This window comes from Muntiacus reevesi, chromosome 3 (assembly GCF_963930625.1).
Source record: "Muntiacus reevesi chromosome 3, mMunRee1.1, whole genome shotgun sequence".
NCBI lineage: Eukaryota > Metazoa > Chordata > Mammalia > Artiodactyla > Cervidae > Muntiacus > Muntiacus reevesi.
In genome coordinates, this window is record NC_089251.1 from 216,091,633 (window position 1) to 216,114,033 (window position 22,401).

General features: G+C 35.6%; 1 protein-coding gene across 1 annotated transcript in view; it reads right to left on the reverse strand.

Annotated features, from left to right (window-relative positions):
- The window catches only part of LRP1B (LDL receptor related protein 1B), a 1,678,044-nt gene that overhangs the window by 692,535 nt on the left and 963,108 nt on the right, over nucleotides 1–22,401 (reverse strand). Inside the window, exons 24-27 of the mRNA XM_065928990.1 lie at nucleotides 17,339–17,536; nucleotides 15,698–15,902; nucleotides 6,028–6,192; nucleotides 5,499–5,743 (exon numbers count right to left, since the gene is read on the reverse strand). Coding sequence (XP_065785062.1) covers nucleotides 5,499–5,743; nucleotides 6,028–6,192; nucleotides 15,698–15,902; nucleotides 17,339–17,536 — 813 coding nt within the window. The remainder of the gene's footprint in view (nucleotides 1–5,498; nucleotides 5,744–6,027; nucleotides 6,193–15,697; nucleotides 15,903–17,338; nucleotides 17,537–22,401) is intronic.

The following is a 22,401-nucleotide window of genomic DNA, read 5'->3' on the forward strand; positions in this document are numbered from 1 at the left end:
ACTAACATAATTGTCATGCTGTCAGGATATGATAAAGCTAGAATATGAACTAGTCTGGTTCTAGAAGCTTGCTCTTGATTACTATGTCTCCTAGCCTGATTGCTATGAAAGTTGTCTTTTATTTTTTCTTTTTTTGCATTTACATTTTGTTACTTAACACTATAGTCCTATTATTTAATGAACTGTATTTTTTAGTAAAAAGAGTTCGACATTTATACTAACCTCGGGCATATTTAGGATCACTGAGACACATGCAAACAATTCCACAGAAAGTGCTCTAAATAAAATTATAGCTGACCTTCCTCCAGGCTGCCAAATGAATGAATATCTTCATGCCTTGATCTTTCTTGACTTCTCTGCAAGAGTTAACACTATTGACCACTGTCATCTTGAAACTCTTCTCTTACTTTTTCTGACTGTACTCTTTTAGTTCTGAAATCTCTTGGCCATCCTCTTCTCATCATCTTTCTTTGCCTTTCTCGTTTATATTAGTTTTCTCCAAGGTTTTGTGCTTGTCCTTTTCTAATTTTATATAATAGTCTTAAGAAATCTTATTTATCTTCTTTATCTTCAATCTACAATTGAATGACTATAAAAACTGTAGCTCCAGACCAAGTTCTTTTTGCCTTTATAATCTGAATACTCAACCATGTCCTAGAGGTACCTCAAATTCCACATATCCAAACTTTAATTTTTTGATTTATCCTTTAATTCAGGTGCCAGTAAATTTTGGCCTACAGGTTAATACTACCCTTTGGGTTACTATTTTTTTATTGGAGGAAAAACACCAAAAAAATAAAGAATAAAATTTTATAACACATGAAAATTAAAAGAAATTTCAATTTGAGTGTCCATAAATAAAATGTAACTGTAACACAGTGATAGTCATTCACTTTTCATTTGACTGCTATTACACTATCTCAGCAGAACCAAGTAGCTCAGCAAAGACCATATAACCTGCAGGGCCTCAGACGCTTACTATAGGGCCTTCCACAGAAAAAAATCTGCTCACCCCTCCCTTATGTGGCCTCTGTGTCACACGTTGATGGTGAAGACAATTATAGAAACTAGAAAACTAAAGACATCTAAAATTTTCCTTTTCTTGCCAAACTCCCCTACTCTACACATCTCTATCACTTTTTTTTTTTCTTTAAACTGACTTTGTATATGGCAACTCCAGGCTTCCCAGGTGTTGCTAGTTGTAAAGAACCAACGCAGGAAATGTAAGAGACATGGGTTCCATCTCTGGGTTGGGAAGATTTCCTGGAGAAGGGTACTCCAACCCATTCCAATATTCTTGCCTGGAGAATCCCATGGACAGATGAGTCTGGCGAGCTACAGCCCATAGGGTTGTATAGAGTTGGATGTGACTGGAAGCAACCTTAGCACACATGCACATATCTCAGTTCCACCATTCTCTCTGTCCTGGTATCAGCTGTCTCCTGATCTAGTGAAGAAGCTAGGCGCTACATCCTACTAGACTCCTACCTACAGTTGTGTCTCTCTCGTCTACCCCTCATATAGATGAAGTAAAGTTTCAGCATGTAGTTCTGTTATTTTCCCTTCATTGACCAAATAGTTTCAATGTTTTTCTCATTTGTTCAGGGCAGTGGTTCTTAAGGCAGCATCAGCATTCCATGGGAATTTGTTAAAAATAAAAAGTTTTAGGTCATACCATAGACCTATTGAATCAGAATATCTTGGATAGAAGCCAGAAATCTGTGATTTAATGATCCCTCCAGTAAATTTAGTGCAATTTAGGTTTGACATCACTTGAACACTTATCCAGTTATTCTTAAGGATGAAAATTGAAATTTCTTTGTAAGGGGACATTTTAAGTCCCATTATGGTTTGATTCCAACCCGATCTTGTATACCATGCATTCCTTCCCTACTTCTAGCTGCTCCAGCCTACAAATGAAGAAATAAGAACCCAGAAGTTAATTAATTTGCCTCAGGTAACAAGATCAGTGAGTGACAAAGGAAGAAACTGAATTAGGCTAAGCCCAAGGACTTTTTTAGGACCACTCCATTCTACCTTTTAAAATATATTTACTATAATTTTAGTTTCAAAATATGACCATAATAATAATTATTTAATTGACCCCAGTTAGCCTGTTCTCTTTCCAGACTATAAACTACAAGAAGGTAAAAATTAGTTTGTCCCATGTGAAGTGAAAGTCCCTCAGTTGTGTCCGACTCTTTGCAACTCCATGGGCTATACGGTCCATGGAATTCTCCAGGCCAGAGTACTGAAGTGATCCCCTTTCACTTCTCCAGGGAATCTTCCCAACCCAGGAATCAAACCTAGATCTCCAGCATCCCAGGCTGATTCTTTACCAGCTGAGCCACAAAGAAAGCCCAAGAATACTGGAGTGGGTAGCCTATCCCTTCTCCAGTGAATCTTCCTGACGCAGGAATCAGACCAGGGTCTCCTGCACTGCAGGCTGATTCTTTACCAACTCAGCTATCAGGGAAGCATGGGAATGTGTCAATAAAACTTTACTCTCTACTGCCATCTGGAGATTTGATAAAACAATTCCAAGGAGAATCTCAAAAAGAATTCAATGTCTTCTGCCTGCAGAACATTAGTGGTTCAGGCAAGGGCTCTGGGGTCACTCTGCCTGGGGTAAGATAATGAGGCAATTATCCTCATTAGAGGATATTAGTGGCTATTAGACCTTGAGCAAATCACTTGGCATTTCTCTCCTTTAGGCTCCTTTTCTGTAAAACTGGGTTGCCAACCACCAACTTCATGGAATTACAATGAGAATTAGTATTAGGTGATATTATTGTTATCATTATTAATACTGTTCTCATAGAAGGCTTAGCTATACACTGTAGTTAGCACAAATAAATAAATGACACTCCTTTACTCAAATATTTTATTATCTAGGTGGGTAACTAAAACAGAATTAGGAAAATATTAAATAACTATACATATTCTAAGTGCTAAGATAGTTCTTCATAGTGTTAATTAAGAATGTGGAGATAAAATATGAATTATGTACAGATTTATAATTGGTATGTGGCTTTGAAGTAAGAAAGCCTATCAGGAAAAGATTTTATTTCCTGCAAATCTTGGTGTAGATTGAGAGCAATATCTGGAAAGCACTAAATAAAACATGATATAAGTGCATACCTTTCTTATTATTACAAAGTCAGGATGATGAAACCATTTTTACTAATGCTTAATCATGCATGCCCAGATCTTATTATCCAAACACAAACTAACATATGGCTCAAGAAAGATCTATCATAAAACCTTTATGATGTTGCTGTGTTTTTTTAATACATTTAAAACTTATCAATTAAAAACTATGTTTTACTGATAAAAATATATTTAGACTAGATGACTACTTGAATGTAAATTGTTCATTTTATTGTAAAGGGGAACCTACAATTTTCATGTTCTTGCTCATTAAAAAAATAACAAATATATTTATTTAAGCAACTTCTCTCTTTGCTAAAGAAACAATATTCTCCGATGCATTTATTCAGTAAATGGCCACAGGTATCAACTACATGGTATAAATTTCCAAAATACACCAAATATAGAAAATGGACAATTTAGGTTAAAGTATGCAGTTATATCAGTCCACTTAATGGAGTAGGGTGAATATATATCTTCCAGGGCATATGGGGATACAATGTGTTTATTCTAACCGTTGTGAAAATATAGTAAAATGTATATAAATTTCTAGTTCTGAATCTTCCAGTATTTTATATTCAAATTTTTGTCCTCAGTCCTATTGTTGCTATAACAATAAAACTGTTACCTTGTATCCTCCCTACTTTATACTTTCTTGCTTTACTTTTTTTGATATAGGAGATGGTAACAATCCAAACCACCTGCCTTATCTCCAATCTCTTCCCTCTTCAATATCATCTTCAGTTTAGTATCATAACTGCATGGCTAATAATAAATTCTATGCTATTTCTATACTTAGAAATATTTGGATTTGCCACCAAGAACAAAAGCAATAAAAGCAAAAAAGAAAAAAAAGGGACTACATCAAACTAAACAGCTTCTGCCCAATGAAAGAAACCATCAATAAAATAAAGAGGCAAACTACCAAATGGGAGAAGATATTTGCAAATTATATTCATCAGATAAAAAGTTAACATCCAAAATGTATAAAGAACTCATAGAACTCAATATCAAACAGACAATCTGATTGAAAAATAGGCAGAGGCTCTGAATAGATGTTTTTCTAAGAGATACGGATGGCCAACAGGCATATGAAAATGTGTTCAACCTCACTAATCATCAAGGAAATGCAAATCAAAGCCACAATGAGATATCACCACATATCTGACAGAATACCTACTATCAAATGATAAGAAATAACAAGTGTTGTTGAGGATGTGGACAAAAGGGAATCCTTGTGCACTATTGGTGATTATGTAAATTGACACAGTCACTAAGGAAAATAGTATGTAATTTCTTCAAAAATTAAAAATAGAACTACCATATGATCCAGCAATTCCACTTCTGGGTGTTTTATCTGAGGAAAAGAAAAAGATAAATTTGAAAAGATATATATGTACACATATATATATGTGTGTGTGTGTGTGTGTGTGTGTGTGTGTGTGTGTGCACTGCTACATTCATTCAGCATTATCTGCAATAGCTAAGAGTTGAAACAACCTACGTGTCCCTTAACAGAGGACTGGATACGGAAGATGTGAGGAGAGTGAGTATAATGTAATATTCATATTTGTGCTCAGTAAGTCCAACTCTGTGTGACCCCATGGACTGTAGCCCGTCAGGTTATTCTGTCCATGGGATTTTCCAGCAAAAATACTGCAGAGGATGGCCATTTCCTCCTCCAGAGGATCTTCCTGACCCAGGTCTTGAACCCATGTCTCCTTTATCTCCTGCAATGTAGGCAGATTCTTTACCACTAAGTCACCTGAGAAGTCCTCTTAAAACAGTAATGTAACCTAAGTTTAAACAAAAGAGAGCTAGGAAAATGATATGATTGCAACAACTGCATAAAACCCTTAATTTCTAAGATTTCTCTATTTCTATGTAAAATAAATGAAAAGAAAGAATATCCTGAGCTAATTAAAATAAAGGCTGGTACTACTTCCATCAAATAATATAGAAAATATTAAATCAGTGTTAGCTTACAAAATGGAGAAGGCAATGGCACCCCACTCCAGTACTCTTGCCTGGAAAATCCCATGAAGGAAGGAGCCTGGTAGGCTGTAGCCCATGCGGTTGCTAAGAGTCGGACATGACTGAGCAACTTCATTTTCACTTTTCACTTTCATGCATTGGAGAAGGAAACGGCAACCCACTCCAGTGTTCTTGTCTGGAGAATCCCAGGGACAGGGGAGCCTGGTGGGCTGCTGTCTATGGGGTCGCACAGAGTTGGACACGACTGAAGTGACTTAGCAGCAGCAGCAGCTTACAAAATTATTTTACAGTTTGATTATTATGTGATTAAGGTGAAAATAAATTCTGATCACTAATTCGTAACAATCCCTTACCCTGGGGCTGACGGCTGGGATGGTAGATCTGAAGGTCAAACGGCTGCGCACTGGTTTTCTGAATCACGCTGACATTCTGCCCCGTCCACTTGTTGGCTTTTGACAGTGTGTTGGTCCTCCAGTCCGTCCAATAAACATCACTCCCATATAGAGACACAGCAAAGGGATGAGAAAGGTATTCATGACCTCGGATAATTTCTATCATGCTTGTTCCATCATAGAGGGCTGAATAAATGGCATCTGACCTACAGAAAAGTAAATGCATCAGCAGTATATAAAAGCACATTCCAATAGTCCAGTGATATGCTCATACTACTTAAATGGCAAAAAAAATTGTGTAAAAGTATTTTTATGATCCTGTACCTGATTTTCAGAAAGATTTCAAAAAAGGTATCATAACAAAAGCAAATAAAATTCACCACCAATTTCAATGTATGTGTACATGATACATGCACAGGAATACACATTTTAATTTTGTAAGTATTATCTGATCGAGGTTATAGAAAAGAAAGGAAAAAAAAATTTAAACCTGGCATCTGTCCAAACTATCCTTTTTTCAAAGTGGTCCACAGTGAGTCCATTAGGCCAAGCCCCAGTTTTCATGTCTTTGTAGATGGTTTTCCTCCCAGCACCACTCATGGAGGCTGATTCAATGCGAGGAAAATTGGCATCCCAATCTGTCCAGAAAAGAATTCTGAAGAAAAAGAAATGATGCTATTGATGATATTATTGTTTCAGTCATTCATTTCAAAAATATTTATTTAGGCACTGGCTAGGTAAACAATCACATGTGAAACAGATGCATTATCTAGCCTCATGGGGCTTAGAGTCCAGAGCAAGAGACAGACTAAACAAATGCTTGAATATATAACTAGAGCTTCTGAAACATATTCGAGAATAATTTTGTTATGAGAGTGAGTGGTAGGTAAGTAATTTACTTTGAGAAGATAATCAGGGGGGAAAAAAGCAGTTTGAGAAGGTAATATTTAGACTGAATCTGAGAGATGAACAGAGCATGACAAGAAAAATAAGTGGTAGAAACAAAAGCCCTAATGAGGGAAAGAAAGTGGGTGAATGAGGGACAGGAATTAGGCTAATGTATTAGAAATGTGGCAGTGAGGATAAAGGGGAAATAGATGAAATTGAAGAGGGTGATATAACGGATCTTTTAAGATATGGCAATCATTTGGCTTTTGCCTTATCCCATATTTAAGCAGGAAAGAAATGTGGTATCATATATACAAATTCATTATGGTGAGTCAGGAGAATGGGTACATCAGATGGTTATTTTAAAGGACCAGGCAAATACGGTGGTAGCAGTGAAGAGAAGTGAATGGGTTCAAGGAATATTTTATTCCAAGTAGTTTGTAGTAGTTTAGTTACTAAGTCATGTCCAATTCTTGCAACCCCACAGATTGTAGCTTACCAGGCTCCTCTGTCCATGGGATTCTCTAGGCAGGAATACTGGAGTGGGTTGCCATTTCCTTCTCCAGGGGATCTTCCTGACACAGGGATCGAACCTAGATCTCCGGCACTGGTAGGCAGATTATTTACCAACTGAGCTACAAGGGAAGTCCTTATTCCAAAAGGTGGAACTAACTTCCAGGACTAAATCAGTATTGGATGTAGGGAATGAAGCAGAGAACAGAATCACAGGTGGCTGTGTTCTTGTCTTGGCAAACTCAAGAGTAAGAACAGGCAGAGGATGTACAAGGGATCCATTAAGTGAAACGGAAAAAATAATGCAAGAGAAATGCATTTTAAGAGCTGGGATTGAATATGGATAGGTGTGGTGAGCAATCAAAAATACAGTTTTCAACTTTTTCACCTAGAGATTTTAAGATATAAAAAAGGAGATTTCCAGGGAGCTGTGTGGTATGTCAGGGTGAAATTCAGAGAAGGCATCAGAACTGTAGACATGAATTTGAAAGTATTCTGCATGGAGATGGCATTTAGATTAACATGAATGGAACAAATCATATGATAGAGGATGCAGAGGGAAAACAGAAGGACTTCATATACTTTGATTTACACATACTTGCATTTTTATAAAACTTTCTTTTTTTTTTTTTTACTAAATACTACTTGTAACTCTACAAATTCACAGTATATGAACAGTTTCACACAATAGACTTCAAATGTTTTATGTTGTACATTTGATTTCTAAGTCTATTAGGTAATGGAGAGTTTATGTTTAATTGATAGTGGCCTAAACTGCTCTTGCATGTTTCAGCCATATATATATATAATAATTACACAAGGATTCTGCAATCATTACAACTAGTTAATGATTTCTTTTTGAATGCTTACTATACTCTAAATACTTATTTTCAGAACCTTAAGCAGATTATTTCATTTAATTCACCATGAAGCCATGGCTAAAGTTATCCATGTTTTATAAATGAGAAAACAAGTTTAGAAAAGTTGAATTCCTTGACCAGGTTATATGTTTAGCAAGTAGCAGATGAAGTTGGGAAAATGCATAGTTTAACTGCTGTCTTCATGTTTTTAACACCTAATGTTTTAATGTCACTGACACTAAATAACAAAGGGAAAGCATTTGGTATGGGAGTAGGAACATGGCTAGTAATCTGAACATAGTAGGTATCTTCTTTGTAACTTCTCCATACCTTAGTAGGAGAAACAACGCCAATGAGTAGCATGGGGATTTGGGAGGAAAGAACGCACAGAACTGGAGAGAGAGTGACAGTTCAATATATTTTCCTATCATCAGTTCTGACAACATTTTGGTCAGAAATGGTAAGTTATTGGCAAAAATAAACTTGGTGTCATTATAGTTGTATATAGTTTGGCCTGCAAGGAGATCCAATCAGTCCATCCTAAAGGAAATCAGTCCTGAATATTCATTGTAAGGACTGATGCTGCAGTTGAACCTCCAATACTTTGGCCACTTGAGGCGAAGAACTGACTCATTGGAAAAGATCCTGATGCTGGGAAAGATTGAAGGCGGGAGGAGAAGGGGACAACAGAGGATGAGATGGTTGGATGGCATCACTGACTTGATGGACATGAGTTTGAGTAAGCTCCGTGAGTTGGTGATAGACAGGAAAACCTGGAGTGCTGCAGTTCATGGTGTCGTAAATAGTCAGACACACTAAGTGACTGAACTGACTGATAGTTTTGCTATATAACCCTTAGGTATATGGATTGGGAAAACTGAAACAATCCTTTGGAACAAAATTTCAAAATGCAATTCAAGATTTCTTCTCTGTTAAAAAATGTATTGTATCTCTATGGCTGATTCATGTCAATGTATGAAAAAATCCACTGAAATGTTGTGAAGTAATTAGCCTCCAACTAATAAAAAAAAAATTTAAAAAAAATGTATTGTATCTATTTAAAGAAATGTGCCATTATATAAACTAAGTGTTCATTATGATTTCAATATCTGAGAGGTACATAGTCTCTTATAGTATATAGAAATTACAAATATGAAAGGATTAGATGACAACACAAAATATCATATAATAAATTTATTTGGTATGCATGTTCAAAGCACATGGTGGGCAGGAAAGGAAATGAATCGGTCTTCTTGATAAGACTGCAGGCTCCCTTACAACCTAAGCACCAGACATTCCAAAAATGTTTTTAAATAATCACATCAATGTTGAATAATGGCAATGTATATGTTTTGTGTCAGACAAGCTTGGGACCAATGTTGGGATATGTCACTAATTAGAGCATACTTAACTCAGACTCCATTTGCTCATCTGTACATAAAAATTCTAACAGTATCACTTGAAGGAATATTTGATGAGTTAATAGATGTAAACAATTTAGCACACAGAATGCCTAGCACACAGAAAACTTTTGTGTCTGCACAAGCATCCACATACATTTACACGCAGAACATTTTTTAAAGGCAAAATTTCAAAGTCATTTAAAACTATTAAACAAACGGAAACACACACACACAGAAAGAGAGAGAGAGGTTGAGGATTAATACTAATATTAATGTTTAAATGTTACAATATCATGTATGCGAAGGTAGATTAGTTTTATAAAGTAAGCATGAGTTAAGCCAAGAAAAAATTTAAAGAAGTAGGTCACAGGAATAGGTTTATCTCACACAAAATTTCTCAAAAAATTGTTTATATTAAATTTTTGTTTGTTTGTTTGTTTCATGGACAGCTTTCTACAGCTCTAGAGATGGGAACAAACCCACAAAAATAATACCTAAGTTATTAATTGTCTAACCACCAAATATCTGATAAGTAAGTTATTAGTGAAGGATAAAGATGAACATTATTACATTAGAAGGCAATATCATTGTTGAAGCTGGTGATTAATACTAGGGAACTTATTTTACCATTCTTTCTACTTTGTATATTTGAAAATTTCTGTGTAAGTATTCAAAAGTGTAACAAATCCAAAATTAAATTAATAGAAAAAATTTTTAAAAAGTATCAGGGATAATTTATAAAATCTTGTTTTGGGGAATATTTTTTTTAAAGACTATTGTTTAAAGACAGGATTGTTTACATGAGAAAATACTGATTATCTGGAGATATCAATAACATATATATTGGGTATGTATGTTAGTCACTCAGTCATGTCCAATTCTTTCAACCCCATGGACTGTAGCCCACCAGGCTCCTCTGTCCATGGAATTCTCCAGGCCAGAATACTGGAGTGGGTTGCCATTCCTTTCTACAGGGTATCTTCCAAACCCAGGGATCAAACCTGGGTCTTTTGCATTGCAGGAAGATTCTTTATCATCTGAGCCACCAGGGAAGTCCAACATATGTATTACTTATAAGCTATTTCATACATAATTTGTTGCCTTAATAATAAATACTAAATAAAGCAAAGATTAATTATTATAAAGCTGGTAAGCTATTTGGTTAAGTACAGCAATATCCTTCTTGAAAACAGTAAATATAAAAAGAATTATGTGTCTCATTTCAAATTTAATTTTGGATGTACACATCTTTTCATGGCCACCAGGTTGTTATTTGTCAGCTTCCCTTTAAAGTTATCATCAAGAAAATAAAATTTAAAATAGAAACAAGATCAGCACAGCATCAGTCAAATTCATTATGATATCTTGAAAAACAAGGTAAAGTAGAGATTTGCAAATCTGAAGATTAGGAAAAATAATCCCTGAAAACAAACAGTGAATTTGAGAGTCACAAGTAGTCTATGTGGACAGACCACAGTGTGGGAGACCTGGGTTCAATCCCTGGGTTGGGAAGATCCCCTGGAGGAGGGCACGGCAACCCACTCCAGTGTTCTTGCCTGGAGAATCCCTTGGACAGAGAAGCCTGGAGGGCTATAGTCTAGAGGGTCACAAAATCGGACAGGACTAAGTGACTAAGCACAGCATAGATCTGGACAATGCTGTACTCCAAACTCTAGACTGATGACCCAAAGGCTTCTGAAGCATTGTCTTTTGCTTGTTTAACAAATAGAAAATTGATATCTCTTTTAGCTTTCTATCTTATGGTGTTGCATCAATTCCAATGTGCAAATAAGTAGCTCTGCAATTCTGCATTCTTCATATGTAGGTTCACTAGAAATAGGCACTGAAGACTTTCAAGTGTATGTTTCCAGTGGACCAAAATATATGGCCTATGACTATTTGAGGAATTATAAAATAAGTGATCCCCTCATTTCTTCACTAAATTTAGCAGAGCTAAGCTGTTTCTTCTGTAGTGGTCACTATAGTTCTAATTTTTCATTAACGTAGGTGGAAAATTTTCAACACCTTGTATAATAACATATCCTAGAATTGCTGCTAAGTCGCTTCAGTCGTATCTGACTCTGTGCAACCCCATAGATGGCAGCCCACCAGGTTCCGTCGTCCCTGGATTAGCACCTCTAAAAATGTTCTTAACCTTGCATAAGTCAGGTTACAATCAATCTGAAAACTTGATTTTAAGGACCATTGTTTTATAAAGTTCTAGGCACTCTTTTGTACACTTTACTATGTGGCATTTTTTTAAAAAATCATTTTTCCTTTATTACTTTCTTTTTATATTTAAAATGTATTAGCATTTCAAAGACTCCATTATTTCTTCAAGTATACAAAGACTGAATAGCCCTTCTTATAAGATGTATGGAAATGTTCAACCATGATTGCTTTTAAAAAAGAGAGTACAGTCCACTGATCTACAGTTCCCGCATTCACAGGATTAAATTGGGTCAATGGACCATGAACAACTTGTACCATTACAGGTACAAAAGGGCTATTATCATCTTCAGGACAAGATACAAAAGGTAAAAATAAAGGATCGTGGCAAAAAGAGAGCTTACTTATCTATAATCTTTAGGTTTTCTAAAACCAACAATGTTTTTATTGGTTTCATTTAGAAATGCTCCCAGATTAAGTTAAAATTTTATTTAGATGTCTTACTAATCTTCACAATGACTATATCTGCTTTCACTAACTGCATTTGTTACAGCAGAGTTCAGTTATTATGACACATGAGAACTAAATACCAGCAGTGCCTCAAGACACTGTCCGTCTGCAGGAGCATAAAGATGATGAAAGTTCGAGAACTGAAGTGAGTGCCCCGTAGATTCTGAACTCCCTGGTGCTGGTTACTCTTTAATAATAAGTTTGATGTTTACAGGAGATTCATGTACTATTTCAGGTCACCTTAGCAATAAGTGTATTCCTTTAAAATGGATAGAAAGAGAAATGGCTCCTCCCTAAGATCTCTAATTTAGCATCTTGGAATAACTTCTCACCTGGGACACTGGGTCAAAACCTGGAATACTGCAAAAATGTGACATGGTAGCAAATATATCTTAAAACATCAGATGAAGGAAGGCCTGTGGATTCCATGCTAAGGAACCAAAGTAGTCAATTAAAAACATGTCTCTGCTGACATTTGTTAAAAAAAAAAAAAAAGTCACAAAGACCTTGGCTGTTTTAGGAAGCTGGTGTGATGTAAACATGTTTTATGGGGCTAATGGTATATAACCTGCTTTTTTTACTAGTTGTGCTCAGGGAGCAAAGTGGCTGGTTGCAAACTTTTTCTTCATTCATCATTGTCAAAGAAGATAATAGTATTGCTGATTAGCTGTATTTTACTGGCAATAGCTATAAAGATACGTTAGCTGTATCTTTAAGATGTATCCTTGAATTCCTGTAAGTTTCATGTAAACAGAAGGTCTATTCATATGCATTACTTTACTTAACAAGTACTTATTGAACACACTTATACTTAAAAGCAGAGAAAGATTTCATAGATTTGGAAGTAACTGTCATCAAAAAGCTTACAATTTAGTAGGAAAGGCAACAGTAATTATACAAACTATATTTCTCAAAAAATTATCCAGTGGCTTTATCTTAAAATAAAAATTTTCCAAAAGAATATAAATGTCTTTGGAGATCCTATAACTTTGATTCACAGTCTCCTTACATATTTCATGAATAAGGGAATAGTTACTTTACTATGCTCTCAGCCTATTTTATGAAAGGTCCAATGTTTACAAATGGCTATGAACTTTTTACCAAAATATAAAATAAATTTGAAAGCATTTTAATATTTGCATGACATTTTAAAAATTAATTGCTATATTTTAAATTTAAATTTACAACTAAGCTCTAAAGATGTCTACATGGACCTCATATTTTATCCATGTCAATCTTTTACAAAGTAATTTTTAATAAGAAAAATTCTATTATATTATGATAAACCTGTAAACTTTTCATTTATTCAGAGTTAAGTGAATTGGTACTGTCATTTGTACTTTGGTCATTCACACCAGAAACAATTTTCCAAGCATTATTTCTTCACCTGTTAAATAAAATTATTACCACTGTAATTATCTTAATTAGCCTCACAAGTTTGTAGTAGCAATTAACAAGGGAAGACATCAACTTTTCTCAGGAGCATTATCAGGTTTTCCCTCCCCGGAGGCTAGCTTCCTGTACTAATTTTCAACTCTTAGAAACTGTTTTACTTCTGGAAATCTCCTTACATCATTGAAATAGTGCTTGATAGTTTCATATAAATAGTATTTGTGGATTGTGTTTGTTTTGCATTTCTGTTTTCTTTTTCTTCTCTCAGGTTGACTATTCCCCAAACAAACTGAGATAAATAAGTTTATTCTAAGCATCGCCAGTTCAAAGCTATAGAAAATGAAGCTTCAATTCCCAGATCTACTGCTTTGTTTGATCAGGCTATTTTCAAAAATTTTATACACCTGTTTTATGTGTTTGTTTTCTTCTCTGTGTGTGCCCTTTGTATTTTGGGAAGCAGGCAGAGTGCTCCTAACATGATGGTATACTTGTTAAAATTATCACTTTCTCCAAAATATTGCTCTCCCTTCTATAGAAAGTTTCTCATGCAGATAAGTTGCAGTTACCAAATAGGTATGTCTAAGTCGTGAAAAATTCCACACCAGTAGCTATTACATTGAGGGTAAAAATCTCTGTGGATGGCAGACCTCTGTAGGAAGTAAAATGTCAAAGTGGGCCATCTACTTGCACTCTCAGGAAGAGTCTGTTTGAGAAGGAAATTTCTCATAAAACACACCTGATCTCTTCCTAGTTAACTGTTATCACAGGAGTTAATGAGTGAAACGGGCAAAGCATAAACTGTATAAAATGGAGGACACACCTTCAGCCCAAAAGGTTTGCTACTGCTCCGTTGGGTGTTGACAGATCCCCCTACATTTTCAAAAGAAGCCAGAAATCTAGAATTGTATTCCAAATTTTTCAAAATTTTAAATTGTGGCAACTAAGTCAAATACATGCAAAACACTGTGGAAGGTAAAACAAACACGACAATGACAGTGGCCAGTTTGAAATTAGCAACCTTGCTCTACATAAGATACCTTGCCCCTTTAATGTCTAGATCTGAATTGAGGAAAAGGAAAACAAACAAAATTCCCAAGCTATTGATTTCTGGGTTGTGCATAAAACAGTGCACAAAGAGAAGTGTGTGGACCAGGAAGCTGACTTAAACACAGGCTCCCTTTTCTTTTCTGCATCTCATTCAATTCCCTTCTGACTGACCCCACTTTCTGATCTCCATCCTTCTTGGTCCTTCCTAGGCTGTGTAATATTTAAAAGTACAGAGCCAAAAAAATGTTCCTTTTTATCACCCTTTAGACTTGACAATCATTTTGGATATATAAAATAAACAGCCAACAGTAATAACAAAGTATCCCAATATAGATGAGTTATACATTATATTTCGCATTCTATCTCCTCAAAAACAATCTAATTAAGAGACGTTATTGTTCCTGATGTTTAAAAGAGAATACGGAAATCTAAAGAAAGTAATACACTTGAGTAGGCTCCCCAGAGGATAAGTGACTGAGCAGTGCTGGACCCTTATTTTCTGGCCCCAAATCCACTGTCTCTCTTCTCATCTTTCACAAAGGACTGAAGGGAAACAGTGAGGCAATAACCTGGATTATACTTTTGACTTTGTCTTCCAGAAGAATGTGTCTTGTCTTAAATGTCCCTATAGGCAGCATCTCACCACTGAATTCCTTCAAGTTTATTCTAATTTTCTTTTAAACTATCTCCAAGTACATACAAATACAAATAAAGGGTGAGGTGGTTAACACTTGTGACTATTTGGACCAAGGACTGGTCCTGTGGTTTGCAACCATTAGAAAAAATTACAGCATCTCTTTGGCAGGTCAAAAATGAATTCATTAAATTACTGCCTCAAAATAGAGTTACAGTATCTTACAAAAGGGCCTAATGACCATATTTAGGAAAAAAGAAAAGTTTACTCCTTTAAAAGTACCTGTGTAAGCAATTTTATATCAAATTCATGGTGATAATCTAAAATTGATTCATATATACATGGGCTTCCCTGGTGGCTCAGACCATAAAAGATCTGCTTGCAACACAGGAGACCAGGGTTCGATCCCTGGGTCAGGAAGATCCCCTCAAGAAGGAAATGGCAACCCACTCAAGTACTGTTGCCTGGAAAATCCCATATGCAGAGGAGCCTGGCTGGCTGGCTACAGTGCATAGGGTCTCAAAAAGCTCAATGTGACTGAGTGACAGAGCATGCATGCATAATTGTAGATGTAAATATAAACATACATCTATATATACAACCATCCACAAGTATATACACACATATTTACATGCATAAAATAAGCACTTTGACTTCTAATTTATGAGAAAATTGAATCCAATGTTAATTTTGAAGGTTATTTTTTTATGCCAAAGTGAATCTATGAAAGGCAAACTTCTTTACCCAAATCTTGGGTCCAAAGCGATGGCCCTGGGGTGTTCCATAGCTCCTGCAATGAGTGTAGTTCTTAAGGAACCGTCTAGTTTGGCCACTTCAATTTGGTCCAGATTGCTGTCTATCCAGTATATGTTGCCTGCTATCCAGTCAACAGTCAGTCCTTCTGGGGTAGCCAGGCCATGTTCCACAACCACTTCAATAGCACTGACACCTACAAAAAGGGAGAAACCAACACTTGCATCCATTCAAGTGACCCATTACGCACTAAGGAAAAGGCGTCCTTATCAGCAGTATGAAGTAATTAACATTATATTAACTTTGAGAGATACAGTGTAAAAGTGTTACCTGACGCAGAAATTAAGATGGCCCCAAATTTAGAATTAATGATGTTTCCCAGCAGAGATTTTTAATCTCTTAAATCCTTTCAGTGACATCATAACAGAATTTTTAAACAACACTGAGGCTAATAACAATGTTTAGGTTGCAAAAAGTTATATCATGTTTCTGATTCTTTAGGCAGAACAAGAAATTTTGGAAATGATAATGACTTGCTGGTTAAAATCAATGGAATGTAATTTAAACACTGATCTTCAGGGTTGAATAAAAAGTCCACCTAGGGCAATCTGCATCTAGTCAGTCAACAGCTACTGTTTTTGAAAGCATGACTGAAAAGATTGATGTTATACCATTTAGCCTTAAAAATAATCCTCCAATTATACCCCTCACAGATTTCTGAGCAAATACAACATTTCTGAGTTGTATTTTGACTTGCAGAATATAACATGTTTGAAAATAAAGGAAGAAGCCTGTGGTGTGGTCTAAATAAAAATAAACATTTGGGTAATACCCAGAACTATTTTTATTTATGTCCTTCATTTCTTTTGGAATTAATACTTTATAACTTACAACATCGCCAGTGCTTTTGTTAGACATGTTAATAGTGCATTTTTTTTAAAACAGTTAACCATGTAAAATCATGGATCTAAACCCATCATTGAAAATGAAATCGATACTTTGTAATATGATACAAGACACCGATTCACACATCATAATTACATTGTGTTTGAACACTACATTTTTCCAAAGTTGTAATGGTGATTTAAGGAGGAATTTAGATTTTGATAGAAATACCTGGCCTTTGGAATGCTATACAGATCTGAGATTTTCAAGAGAATTATGACATATATTTATCTCAAGGTCTTGCTCTTTAAGGAAAGCCTAGATTGGAAAAAGAGATGCCAAATTATGGGAAAATTTTATTTAGCTTATATTAATAACCTTTGTAATAATTTATTATTTCTTTGAATGATGCTAGAATATGAAAACCATAAAGAAAAACAAAAGCTATTTTAACTCGCAAAAATTATGTATAGTAATTAGAAGACAGTCATTTTTCTCTTGTAAATAAACTTCACCACTGAATATGCATCAAAATGCTCACAATTTGAAAATGGTGTGAATAGTATAGGCTTTCACCCCCCTCCAACATATCATCACACATACTTTACACCCTTGGATTTCCATATATTGGGAGAAGATAAAAAATCAAAGAGTAATCAAAATTCCTTCTGATTACAACATATGTTTTTCTGAAAATTTCAGTTAGAAATTAATCCCACCATTAAGTCAAAATTGTAATGGCTGTACCTCCACTTTCAGAAAGCTTGCCCCGGTATATTCTGTCTTCTACAACATCTGTCCAATAAAGTAAACTTTGATTGAAGTGAAAGTCAAGTGCTATTGTGTTTCTCAATCCAGGAACAAGTAGACTATAGTCTCTTTTATGAAGATCAATCCTTCTGATCTCATGGCGAATAGAAAAGATGATGAATGCTTCAAAAGGATCTGAAAATAGAGTTATGTTAACAGGCATAAGGAAATATTTATATGCTTAGTAAACAGAATAAAGTACTTTGGTTCAAGATCTATTTATTTAAAAGCACAATTTATAATGGATTTCCTATCATTAGAGGAGCTATTTCTTTCAATACAAAATTTAAAAGAATCTTAAAAAACAGGTTTATTTGTATTTATTAAAATAATCTATAAATTTTTTTTATTCCTTGAATTTTTACACACCTGATTCTGATTTTAAAATAGAAGAATTGCTGCAATTACAAGACAAAGTGTGAGCTTTTCTGTTTTAGTGTAGTTTAAGCTGACAGTTCAAACTTTAGAAATATCATCATAGAAATTTCTAAGTGAATAAAACTAACTCTGTCGCTTTTAGCTCATCACATGACTCTAGATTCACAAAGGAGAGAGAACCAACAAAAGACAACTTCTATGAAGAGAATTACTGGGCTTACAGTTAGGAAGATGGTGACTTTCTATAAAACCCAAGAAAATCATATATATGAAGAGAATTACTGGGCTTACAATTAGGAAGATGGTAGTTTTCTATAAAACCCAAGAAGATCATATATATAACTTTTCCCTCACTAGTTTTTTAATCCTGGGCCAGGCCTGGAAGAAGGAGAAGAAGCTTTGAAAACAGATATGAGATTAAAGTTTTATATTCTTGTATGTAAAAAAAGAATGTTTTAATACTCAAAAGTTACTAAAATTACTTTACCATTTTGAAATGTATCAAGTCCTACACTGTTGGACATACTATGTGTTAGACATGAATTCTGCTTTATAAATATACATTTTGAGGGAGGGACCCAGGCTCAGTAAGATTTCTCCTGTCGCCATGTTGCTGTCAACCTTTTATGCTTTTTTTTTAGGGGACCTGGTTTTCCTATCCCAAGTCTATACATGTTTGTGAATGTGAACTATAATCACTACTGGCCACAATGGTTGGCCTAAGAGGTGGATATAAGATCTAAGTCAGGAAGATGGGTTTTTAAACTTCCAGAGAAGTTTTCAAGTTGAGAAGAAAGAGTTTTGTTTCAGATTTCTCAGCCTAATATTGCCCATTCATGTCCTTGTACTTTAAGTCTACTTGTAGTAAAGTAGGAGAAGAGAAAAAAAGACTCAGAAACGGAAACTGATGACCAGGAGAAAGACCATATCCTAAAGACATTCAAACCCATAGTGCCAATTTTCCCTAAGACCACCTACTTTCTTCAAATACCCTGTGCAAATACACTTAACTCTATTGTTAAGTGTATTTGAACTGGATTTTTGACAACTGTAACCAGGCATACTGTTCTTATTATGTATGTGTTAGTTGCTCAGTCATGTCCAACTCTTTGTGAGCCCATGGACTGTAGCAAGCCAGGCTCCTCTGTTGAAGGGATTTCCAGGCAAGAATACTCGAGTGGATTGCCATTTCCTTCTCCAGGGGATCTTCTAAACCCTGGGATCGAACCCGGGTCTCCCACACAGCAGGCAGATTCTTTACCATCTGAGTCACCAGGGAAGTCACTTTGACTTCTTATTAATCTCATTTCCTCAGGGATGGCTTCCCTGATCAGTTACCTAATAAAATCACATCTTCATTATTCTATTTCACTACAGCCTGTTTATTCTCTTTAGAGTACAATTTAAAATCAGTGTTTCCCTGTTTGCTATTGCTCTTACTCACTAGATTATACACTCTCTTAAACAAGGATCTTGTCAGTCTCACTCATTATGCTGTCCCTAACATCTAGTATCAGGTAAGATATAATACACACCAGGTCTCAGACCAGAAGGTGAAGGCTGCCCTTCATGTAGGAGTCACTGGCAATTTTTTTCACTAGAGATGAATCTACTTTACGGAGCTCTGCCCAGCACATTAAATAAATGTGTTTGGGTGATTAAATGTGGAGAGACATGGATTTATCTTAAGAGACTATCTGACAGCTAGCATAGGAGAGAACTGCCACAATCAGCAGAACCTAATCTGCTGATCACAATCGGGCTACCTGACCTGATGCTGATCATACAGTATAAGCAAGACCAGCCAAGACCATAAGAACAGTCCAAAAGTCCTGAAAACCTGTGAGCAAAAATTATGTATTTGATTATGATCACAGAAGTATTATGGTAATTTATTGCACAGTATTGTGATGTTTATTGCACAACATTACTGTGATAATATCTAAATGATACAAGATAAGAAAAGTGCAAAATAATTAGTTCCAGATAGGTCCCAATAGAACAAATACTCATAAAATTTAAAATCCAGAATTTAGTATTTTTAAAATTAAAAAAAAATGATTGTTTTGTGTGAATAAACCTTGCTTGATAACCTGCTTTGGCTATGACAAGTGTTAGCTTAGAAACATTTTTTATCTTTTCAATAATTAAATTTCCTTACCTGTAAAATGAGTTCACAATAATCACCTTTCAATATAACTTAAACTGCTGCTCTCAGAATCCAATTAGATAAAGTATGCAAATTAGTTCAGTTGGTAAAGAATCTGCCTGCAATGCAGGAGACCCTGGTTTGATTCCTGAGTCGAGAAGATCCACTGGAGAAGGGATAGGCTACCCACTCCAGTATTCTTGGGCTTCCCTTGTGGCTCAGCTGGTAAAGAATCTGCCTGCAATGCAGGAGACCTGGGTTCAATTCCTGGATTGGGAAGATCCCGTGGAGAAGGAAAGGCTACCTACTCCAATATTCTGGCCTGGAGAATTCCATGGACTGTATGGTCCATGGGGTTGCAAAGAGTTGGACAGGACTGAGCAGCTTTCACTTCACTTCACTTCATGCAAGTTTGCTTTATAAGCTGACAATCATCACAGTAAACACAAATGTAGACAAACTGTGATGTAGTCAAAGGTAACAAACTTGGAGTCAGAAACTGTTGGTTTAAGATAGAGTCCTGTTGTCAATAAGCTGTATAAATATGAGAAATTTACTAAGACTCTCTGATCATCAATAGTTTTTGAAAAAAACTGTAAAGTATATAACATACTGAGTTATCAGGATAATTGAGGATTAAAAGTGCAAATATTTAATATCTTAATAAATGTTTAATAATTACTACAACTATTCAGTTTTAGCGATCAAAGAAATAAGCAAAACAGATACTGAGTAAGAGAAAAGGCGGAGTAACAAAGTATAAAAACAGTCAGATATTTCCTAGCACGTGCTTAAGCTAGGGTCATTACAACTCTGAAGAGCCTTTCCTTCCTGTGGTTTATAGTCTTAGTTAAGCAGTAAATTACACGGCAGCAACTACTTGTGAGAGAAGTTTACATTGAATACTGTTAAAGGACATGCAGTTTTTTAATCACAGAGTGGCTACTTCATCAAAGTATCTACTTTTGTTTTTTATACATAAATACATGTGTGTAATGTAATCAATCTAAAATCTAGCATCCTGTTTAAAGGAGAATTTCTGAAAGCAATCCCACTAAAGTGAGGCAAAAGATCAGGATGTTCACTAACGTTTCATCTTTCTGAAAGTTTTAAATGATGTAGACTAGTGAGAACATGTGTATACGTTCAGTAGCACAGTCACGTCTGACTCTTTACAACCCCATGTACTGTAGCCTGCCAGATTCCTCTGTTCATGGGATTTTCTTGGCAAGAATACTAGAGTGAGTTTCCATTTCCTCCTCCAAAGGAATCTTCCTGACCCCAGGATCAAACTCTCATCTCCTGCATCTCCTACATTGCGGGTGGATTCTTTACTTCTGAGCCACCAGGAAGCCCCAGGCAAGAAGAAGAAGAAGCAAAAAGTGGAAAGTAGGTGCTAAAAATAAACTACTATTTACAAGTTTAAAAAAAAATGATACTTGGAAAATTTAGGTTAATCAACTGACAAAACTACAACAGAAGAGAAAGAGAATTCAGTAATAAATGTTCGGGACAAAATTTTAGAAAAAATCACTAGCCTTTCTAAAAATGATAGCAGCTAAGCCAAATTATCCTGATAGATGAGTTGGTAGAATCTGCCTGCAATACAGGAGACCGCGCTTTGATTCATGGGTCATGAAGATCCCTTGGAGAAGGGATATGCTACCCAATCCGATATTCTTGTGCTTCCCTTGTGGCTCAGCAGGTAAAGAATCTGCCTGCAATGTGGGAGACCTGGGTTCAATTCCTGGGTTGGGAAGATCCCCTGGAGAAGGGAAAAGCTGCCCACTCCAGTATTCTGGCCTGGAGAATTCCACGAACTGTGTAGTCCATGGGTTTGCAAAAAGTTGGACACGACTGAATGACTTTCACTTTCACTTTCAAGCCAAATTAAAACAAAAACAAAAAACAAATGCACATTAGCAACAATTTAAAAAAAGTAAAAAAATAAAAGACAGACTTGAGCATAAAAATATTAAGAAATATTTAGGGTGCATAAAGACATTTAATGACTTCAAAAAAGGAACAGTATATGGTGTAATTAGATAGAGATAGACAAATAAACAATGTCCTGAAGATTTTGCATCTACATGAATTAATTTATAAATTTACTATAATGTTGCTTATTTAACTTATATACAAAGTACATCATGTGCAGTGCTGGGCTGGATGACTCACAAGCTGGAATCAAGATTGTAGGAGAAATATCAATAATCAGATATGCAGATGATACTACCCTAGTGGCAGAAAGTGAAGAGGAATTAAAGAACCTTTTGATGAAGGTGAAACAGGAGAGTGAAAAAGCTGGCTTAAAACTCAACATTCAAAAAAATTAGATCAAAGCATTGGGCCCCATCACTTCATGGCAAATAGATGGGGAAACAATGGAAACAGTGACAGACTTTATTTTCTTGGGCTGCAAAATCACCACGGATGGTGACTGCAGCCATGAAATTAAAAGACACCTGCTCCT